The sequence below is a fragment of the Lampetra fluviatilis genome, chromosome 44 (assembly GCF_964198595.1).
Source record: "Lampetra fluviatilis chromosome 44, kcLamFluv1.1, whole genome shotgun sequence".
NCBI classification, from domain to species: Eukaryota; Metazoa; Chordata; class Hyperoartia; order Petromyzontiformes; family Petromyzontidae; genus Lampetra; species Lampetra fluviatilis.
The window spans coordinates 5,166,928-5,175,864 of record NC_136318.1 but is presented as its reverse complement, the minus strand read 5'-3'; the positions used below and the strand labels follow the sequence as shown (position 1 = coordinate 5,175,864).

The 8,937-nt window shown below is 56.2% G+C and overlaps 1 protein-coding gene across 3 annotated transcripts; it reads right to left on the bottom strand.

Moving 5' to 3' along the window:
* Positions 1–672: 672 nt before the first annotated feature.
* Positions 673–8,294, bottom strand: LOC144947322 (transmembrane protein 115-like). 3 transcript variants are annotated; one of them, XM_078876577.1, is made up of 3 exons: positions 8,109–8,294; positions 5,368–6,719; positions 673–4,029 (listed from the first exon to the last, which is right to left on the bottom strand). In XM_078876577.1, the coding sequence occupies exons 2-3, from the start codon at positions 6,240–6,242 to the stop codon at positions 3,810–3,812; spliced, it is 1,095 nt and encodes a 364-aa protein (XP_078732703.1). In that variant the 5' UTR covers positions 6,243–6,719; positions 8,109–8,294; the 3' UTR covers positions 673–3,809. The 3 variants fall into 3 exon arrangements, with proteins under 3 accessions (XP_078732703.1, XP_078732702.1, XP_078732704.1); XM_078876576.1 differs by having other exon boundaries at positions 8,182–8,294; XM_078876578.1 differs by having other exon boundaries at positions 3,879–4,029; positions 5,351–6,719; positions 8,182–8,294.
* Positions 8,295–8,937: the final 643 nt, after the last annotated feature.

Sequence of the window (8,937 nt, the reverse complement as noted above, 5' to 3'; positions counted from 1 at the left end):
TTTCGTTATGGAGGTGGGAGACTTGATCGGTTTTGGTATTGAACCCAAGAATTCTGGTTACGACCAGGATATTCTGCTGCCTTTCAACTCGCCCTCCATGTTTGCTCAGCTCCTTACCTTCCCACTAACCCAGAAACTTTTACCCATGGACGAGCCTACTCACCCCCCAGAGCTATTCCCAACTCGCTGAACCAAGTGCTCCCTCACACACCCACTCATCTGCGCAGGCACTCGCCTGCATGCTCAAACTCGCCCATCCACTCATTCAACAGATCTATTTATCCATTCACCCACTCGCATATTTCTTTACCCCACTGCTCTCCCATAATGGGCCATCATCCATCAACCTGCTCTCCATCCCACGAACATATTTAAAGCGCTCACATCTACTCACTTTCCAAATATCCCACTAGCACAGTCATCCAGCGGTCTGCTCTCTCATTCAGGCACCTTATCAACCATCTGCTCACTAAGTCACCCGCCCAAACCAGTCACTCATCCACCAACTATCCCAACTACCCACCCATGAACGGACTCACTTCCTCACTCACTGACTTACCGCCCACCCATTCTGTTCTCTCACCTACCGAATTTCCTGCTCACGCATTGACGGACGGGCCGCTCCCCTACAGCTCCACTCGCTCACAACCCAGGCACAAAAAGTGACACCTATAGCTGTTTATTTAAATCCATGTTAAACGATGCCCATCGCTCTTCACGCACACGCAAACACAACTGACTGTAATTTGTAGCTTAACAAAAACCGAGTACACGCACCGTTTCGGCACGCAGTGATCTGGTATCCACGCTAAATTCTTCCACTTCACCCACTCCACATGGCCGGCTACTGGTGGTCAGCTATTGGCAATTATCTGCCATTCCGATGTGCAGCAGGGGGACAGTATTTGTCAAACTCCACCGACGCACATCACCACAAGCCACAAGTACTATCACCAGATTCCGCACAGCTGTGGTTTGAATGAAGGTCAGCACATGTGGGAAGGGCGGCTGGAGTGGGGTTTAAGAACCCCCTTTACTGCAGACCAGACTGGTGTGTCGGTTCGGTAGAATGGTGTGGGTAGAATGCCACGAAAGCGAATTTAAAGTCTTTCCGTTTTTTTGCATGTGCGGTGGTTAAACTTACAGTCGCAGCAATTGTCCTGGTTGGGCTGGTCTCGGGAGTAGATGCATATGCACAAATAGTTATCTATTTTACCTTCACGTTCGGTGACACTTTTGACTCACAACCTGGTTTAGTCTTGCAGTGGGGCCACTGTCAAGAGTTAAAGCTAGTGCCCGAACTGAATTCATCATCAGTGTTGGGCTGGTGTTCACCGAGGGCTCGATTAATACCTAGCTCAACCCACCCAGACAGCCCTAACCTGGTTTAACAGGCTGGTGTCATAGTAAGGGTATGTACCAGCCTCGCATGTCGCCGAACCTAGTTTATCGTGCTGGGATGATTGTCAGCGTTAGGGCTGGACCAAGACATAGCCCACACCCAACCGTGTATAGCCCTAACCTCATTTGGCTCGGTTGGGGCTGTTGCAATTCGGGTATGTGTCAGACAAGGCTCAACCCAGTTTATTATCAGGTTTGAACGGATCATCAGGGTTGGGGTCAGGGACCAAACCAGACAGACCTAACCCAGTTTGTGCTAAATAGGCTAAAGCTAAATCTGGTTTAAGGGCTATACCCCAAACATGGCCCAAGCCTGGTTTAGCATTCATGCCTGCGTTGGACTGGTCGACAGACAGCCCCAGCCTCATGTTTTTGTGTTGGGCAGGTATCGGTGTCAAAGCCAGGGTCGACAGCAGAGGTCGCAACCGGGTACCCGATACCCGGCTACCCGTACCCGGCCGGGTACGGGTAGCCGTTTGCGACCCTGGTGCGGCCGGGTACGGGTAGGCCGTGAGTCACTGGTGAGCAGCCATTTGTCACTCATTTCGGTTAGGGTACGGGTAGGGAACGGCTACCCGGCCGGGTACGGGTACCCGGCCGGGTACGGGGTAAGGAATCAAAACCCGTTTGCGACCTCTGGTCGACAGTGCCACTCTGCTCCACTTGGTCACCACAAGAAGCCTTCCTCGGTGCCTCTGATCACAGAATGAGAATCGTGGTGAACGTTGGCTGGCCGAATTCAATGTCGTCAGCACCCACCCCACTTCACCAAGCCCCAGCTGGTTTGCTAATCACCGCGAGATCCTTCAACGCCAGTCCAGGGTCTCTCGCATGGGCGGACGCCACCATGTTTGGCGGTGAACAATCGTCGACTTGGACCACCTTGCCATGGTGCACTCTCACACACCGGCTTCCCGAATCGGCTGAAACGGGATGTGGTTTATTTTCAGCGTGAGATTTACCAGTAAAGGATGCAGCAGTTGCAGTGATCGCATGATTAACAAAAACCAAGTGCCGCCCCCACCTGCCACCCCTTGTGCGGCATCGCCAGCTCAAGAACGGCTGTGTGAACGCCACTCGCCCGGTCAGTGCCAGACGTGAAAACCTGGTTTAACCACGTTCGGGCAGCTGATGCTCGAGATTCGAACCCAGGATATCTCAGAGGTGCAGGCTCACCGCCGCATCACCACGAAACTATGTCAGGATTCTGTCCCGGCCCGCAAGGGGCTGGAATGTTCGCCGTGGCGAGTGGCTGGGTGAGATTTTCACGACGACAATATTTTAGTTCTTGCACCATTCATTTAAGCTTCACACATTGTCTGATTCCTCCTGTCTAAAGCTTCTGAAGCTCCCAAGCCGATAGCCCTCCGCCACGTCAGCCATGACCAAATGCGGCACAACGGCCAACAACGAGTGCTCGTGCGGTCTCCTCGCGAGCAAAGATGAACGCTTTAAACCCGCGACTGTGCTGGCGCGTGTGGAGAGACCAAATTTAAGATGCAAGCCAAAAATCAAACAAACCGTCCGTTTAGATACACACCTCGCCTGTGTGTGTGTCTGTGCACCCAAGGGCTGCCCGACACGTCTGAAGCTTCAATAATAATAATGGCCTTTGCCTATGAAAGCTCAAGGTGTCTGACCAAAATAGAAAAGTAGGCCAAAATACCCTCCAGAGGGGCTGTCTAGAGCACCCTCTAGTGGAGGCCCTTCCGGCCTGCAGTGTCGCGCGCGCAAACAATTGCAGGGTTCCACCTTTACTCAGGAAGGCCCGTGTCTCAAGACACATTTTCTGAACGGTCCAGCTACATTGGCATAATTTCTGCCAATGCCAAAAGGAATTGATGTTTGAGAAAGTGAATGTTAAAGTTGTGAATGGGCGTGACATTATGGCACTCCGGCGATGTCACTCCCCTCGATTTCAATACGTCAGTGTCATGAAACATTGCTAGTGCTACGACAGACCACGTGAATGTGACTTTAAAATATATTTTTCTCACCTAAACAAAGTGCCAAGTTTGTGTCAGACAGCCTGGGACACAGCCTAAGCTTCGTTATCTTAAATCCATTTTGTATGCGTGCGACGTCCTTTAATTTTCAGTTTCATTTCCATTCTTGTGGCGGTTTTTCTTCATATTTCGGAACGTTCTTCCGAAACCGCCTCCAATCCGCATGGGGCCAGTGTCGTCACTGTCTCACCGGCGCCAGCGCTACCACTACGACCGCCGACAAATCTTTCACACGACGAACATGGCTGGACACGCAGGGTCGAGTTTTTACGGGTCGTCTCTTCTCTAAATAAAATTCTCCCGCTAATCAACGCCGGCGCTGCAAACCGCAGCTTTCGCGATCTTCCGCTGGCGCTGCTGGCGCTACTGGCGCTGCCGGTGCCGCTTCTGCCACTGCGGCTTTTACGCCTTCACGGTGAGCGCAGGTTGCCCGGCCTGCCCGACGATGTCGGGGGAGTCGGAGAAACCGGCTCCCGTGCCGCCAGCGCCACCACCACCCGATGCCGGCGCCATCGTCCGCTCGTCGTCACTGCTCTGGTCGCCATCGTCGTCCATGTCGGGCCAGTTGGCGTGCTCGTCTCCGCGTTTCAGCCGCTCGTTCAGGGCCTTGAGCGCCAGCTGCCTGTGGTGGGGGTTGGGGGATGTAGGTAAAGGTGCAGCCCTGCAAATGCCTGCTCACACCACTGCTGGCACGAAAGGCCTGCGAGGGCTCTAGAGAGCCCCTTTATTAGCGGATATTTTTGGCCTACTCTTCCATGCTGGCCAGACATCTCGCGAGAGACACGGACAGAGGCGCATAGTGGTTAAATATTGGTTGAATTAAATGAGCAGCTGGTGCAGGGGGTCGGATACGATGAGGTCGCACTACTGAGATGCTATAGGTTGGAAGCCGAGGTTTGCTCAACCACGTTTAAATTGGGTTGTCAAGTAAAGCGAGCCGATGGTCGCGGCCCACTCATCACAATGTACATAAGACACTCACAGACTCGCGCGGAGACCCACAGACTCGCGAGGAGACCCACAGACTCGCGAGGAGACCCACAGACTCGCGAGGAGACCCACAGACTCGCGCGGAGACCCACAGACTCGCGCGGAGACCCACAGACTCGCGCGGAGACCCACAGACTCGCGCGGAGACCCACAGACTCGCGCGGAGACCCACAGACTCGCGCGGAGACCCACAGACTCGCGCGGAGACCCAGACTCGCGAGGAGACCCACAGACTCGCGAGGAGACCCACAGACTCGCGCGGAGACCCACAGACTCGCGCGGAGACCCACAGACTCGCGCGGAGACCCACAGACTCGCGCGGAGACCCACAGACTCGCGCGGAGACCCACAGACTCGCGCGGAGACCCACAGACTCGCGCGGAGACCCACAGACTCGCGCGGAGACCCACAGACTCGCGCGGAGACCCACAGACTCGCGCGGAGACCCAGACTCGCGAGGAGACCCACAGACTCGCGAGGAGACCCACAGACTCGCGAGGAGACCCACAGACTCGCGCGGACACCCACAGACTCGCGAGGAGACCCACAGACTCGCGCGGACACCCACAGACTCGCGAGGAGACCCACAGACTCGCGAGGAGACCCACAGACTCGAGCGGAGACCCACAGACTCGCGCGGAGACCCACAGACTCGCGCGGAGACCCACAGACTCGCGCGGAGACCCACAGACTCGCGCGGAGACCCACAGACTCGCGAGGAGACCCACAGACTCGCGAGGAGACCCACAGACTCGCGAGGAGACCCACAGACTCGCGAGGAGACCCACAGACTCGCGAGGAGACCCACAGACTCGCGAGGAGACCCACAGACTCGCGAGGAGACCCACAGACTCGCGCGGAGACCCACAGACTCGCGAGGAGACCCACAGACTCGCGCGGAGACCCACAGACTCGAGCGGAGACCCACAGACTCGCGCGGAGACCCATATTACATAGAGCGTGGCCTGACCTCCTCCTCTCGGCGTCGTGCGGGTCGGCACCGTGCAGGCTGATGGTGATGGCGGACGGCGCCCCCACGTCGTACCTCTTGACGGCGCGGCCGCACAGCCCCAGTCGCACCATGGCACCATGCGCCAACCGCGCCAGCAGCGCCACGGCGGGCCGTGCCGGGCCCGGGAAGAAAACCGCCAGCTCAAAGTGCTCCGACATGTCACCCCGCCCACGCGCGTGGCTCTGGCAAAAGCGCAGGTAAGCCCAGCCAGAGAGCAGGCCGCAGGCAAAACACAGCGCCGGCCGGCCGCTCACCAGCGAAGGCGCCAGCAGCGCCGCCAACCCCAGCGCCGCGAGCACCGCGGCCGGGGCGTGACGCAGGCGGAGGAGCAGACGTGGCGGCGAGCGCAGCGGCAGCAGCGCCGCCGCGTCGGGCCGCGTCTGCACGAGCGCCGCCAGCACGCCGCCGGCCAAACCGGCGCAGCCGCGCACCTGCACGCTGAAGAGGTAGTCGAGGTTGAAGGTGGCGACGTACAGGGCCAGGTAGGCGGCGCAGGCCAGCACGCCGGTCCCGGTGCCCACCACGGCGAGGAACGTGAGCAGCTCGAGCGCGCCCCACAGCGGCTCCAGCAGCCGGCCCGCAAGCGCCACGGTGGCCACGCTGGCGGCCGCCTCCCACGCGTGCAGCTCGACGAGGGAGCAGGTGAGCGGCGTCCACACCCATAGCATCGGTGGGATGAGGTAGCCGGGCGTGACGGCCAGCGCGTACGCCGTGTGCGTGGCGTACGACAGCAGGTAGAGCAGCACGACGGTGGCGCACAGCGCCTTCACCACCACGCTGCTGCCCGCCGCCAGCTCCAGGCAGTGCTGGCGTGCGCTTGGCACGTGTCGCATGGTGGCGCCGGTGGGTGACGGTGAAGGTTGTGACAGTGGAGGGTGTGTTGGGGGTGGCAGTGATTATTTTAGCGGAGGCAACGGTAGGTGCTATGGCGAAGGTTCTTGTGATGATGACGGTTGTGCCTGTGGTGGTAATGCCTCCCTAATGAAGTGTTCACCGGCACCGCCCTTCCAGCGACCGGCACTCAACCACACCCCTCGGTTACGGCTGCCAGTCGCGTTCTGATTGCAGTGCGACACCGGTGCAGCGCCGCAGCGTTCGGTGTCGGGTATCGGCCGGTGGGGTCGACTCAAAAAGAGCAAGTGGGAGCGAGTGCGGGACGAGCATAGAGGGGGCGAGTAAATGGTGAGCAGCAGTCGATTTCCCACCGGCACCGATCCGACCCGTAGCTTCACCACAACCGGTGTCGAACTTGACCTGAAGAAGCTTCGGTGGCGGCGGCAGTCGCAGAGCAAAAGTTGAATCCTGGTTGCCTGAAACGGAGAGACACTCATTCAATGTCTGGATCCCACTCTCGCACCAGCCCAACGGGAGGCTTAACTGGGTTAAAAAGACTGTGGCTAATCCTAACTCTGGGCCCCCGAAGCAAAGCCGAGTTCGGACTGTGCCTGGCTCTGGCCCCTAACACCATTGTCTCCATGAGCCACAGATGTCACGTCCGTGGGAGGAAGCAGGGGTGAAAACTCAAGTCGATCCGAGCTTGACTGCGCATGCAAACGATGGAAATCATTTTGAGTGTGGCAGCCAAGATAAAAGCCAATTTGGGTATAGCTCTGCAACACAAAACGCTTGCAAACCTATTAAATATGTACGACTCCCTGTAGTTGAGTGTAAATACTCGTGATTTTTTTTTTAATAAACTACGACTATTACCACTCGTAGTTCATTTATATTTGCGGCCTCATCCAAAGCTGGATGATAGCCCTCCTGCCCCTCCCCCCCAAGGCCGTGAGGGTTGTTTGACCATACTTCACCACGCTGGTCACTGCGGGTTGGTGGTGAAGCCGTTATATGTCGTAATCATCAACGTTATTATAAACATTATTACTTTGGCAAGACACCCGAGGTCACAAGCGTAAAGTAAAAATGTCGCTTCAGGGGTCAACTAAACCCAATGATCACGGAACGGTCGTTAAAGCAAAGTACCACTTTGTAAAGTCCCAACGCTGGCTTCTTCTAAGTTTAAGCCGGACTCGTTGGCGCCATGGTAACGTCCAATTTCCACATCGGGCTAAACAACACAGAGGCATGTTGACGGTCGTTAAAGCAAAGTACCACTTTGTAAAACTCCAAAGCTGGCTTCTTCAAAGTTAAGCCGGACGCGTTGGGGCCATGGTAACGCCCAATTTCCACATCGGGCTAAACAACACAGAGGCATGTTGACGGTCGTTAAAGCAAAGTACCACTTTGTAAAACTCCAAAGCTGGCTTCTTCTAAGTTTAAGCGGGCGCGTTGGGGCCATGGTAACGTCCAATTTCCACATCGGGCTAAACAACACAGAGGCATGTTGACCAAGACAAAACATCCGTTGTTCTGTACCCCTATCCTCCCACGTCTACACCGTGCCCCCCCCAGCCCCCCAAACCAAGATTAACCAGCGTGGTGAAGTATGGTCAAATCAACCCCCCCACATTCTCACGACCCGCACGGAGGCCTTCATCCAGCAGTGGATTAACAATTAAATTGTACAGTGCGACCGGATAAGCCTCTCCCGATGCTAATCAGCAGCAATTCGCGTCCTTACATATCATCACGTCGTTACGAATATCGCGAAGAATCATAAACATCGTGATACAATTTACATTAATTAATGAAACGAGCTCCAATCTTTCGCCATCATCGCCGCCGCCGTCGCCACCGACCTCTGGACCTCTCTCCCGGGGCGAGTTCGCGTCTCGGCGAAGGCGACGAGAAGCCACGGGAAGGAAAACAAACCTCGGCGCCTTCTCCTCAGCAGCCTCCGCCTCGTCAGCCGCCTCCTCGGCCGCCGCCTTCTTCTTCGCGGGACCGACTCAGGGCCGCGGCCATCGAACGACGTCCTGCTGACGTCTACCGCGCTGACGTCATTTTACTTGTTAGTTTGCCACGGGCGTGACGTCATCACGCCTCAGAATTGTCACTTGCCTCCTGCGGGTGACGTCATTCCGCGGCCAACGACGTAATTAGCCTTGTATTTTGCCACGGGCGTGACGTCAACACGCCTCAGAATTGTTGCTTGCCTCCTGCGGGTGACGTCATTCCGCGGTCAACGACGTAATTTTGACTTGTATTTTGCCACGGGCGTGACGTCATCACGCCTCAGAAATTTCGCTAGCCTGCTGGTGACGTCATTCCGCGGTCAACGACGTCAATTTTACTTGTTATTTTGCCATGAGCGTGACTTCTTCACGCCCCCGAATTTATCGCTCGCATCCTGTGAGTGACGTCATTCCGCGGCCAACAACGTCATTTGCCTTGTATTTTGCCACGGGCGTGACATCATCACGCCCCCGAATTTATCGCTCGCATCCTGTGAGTGACGTCTTTCCGCGGCCATCGACGTAATTTTTTTACGCAATGTGTGTGCGTTTGTGGCTTTAAAATATAAAATACACTTACAGTAAAACTATAATAAAAATGTTTTTGTCTTACGAAGTAAGGCCCGCTGAGCTATGTAGCTCTGTTTCAAAAGCGACCTGAACACAAATGATA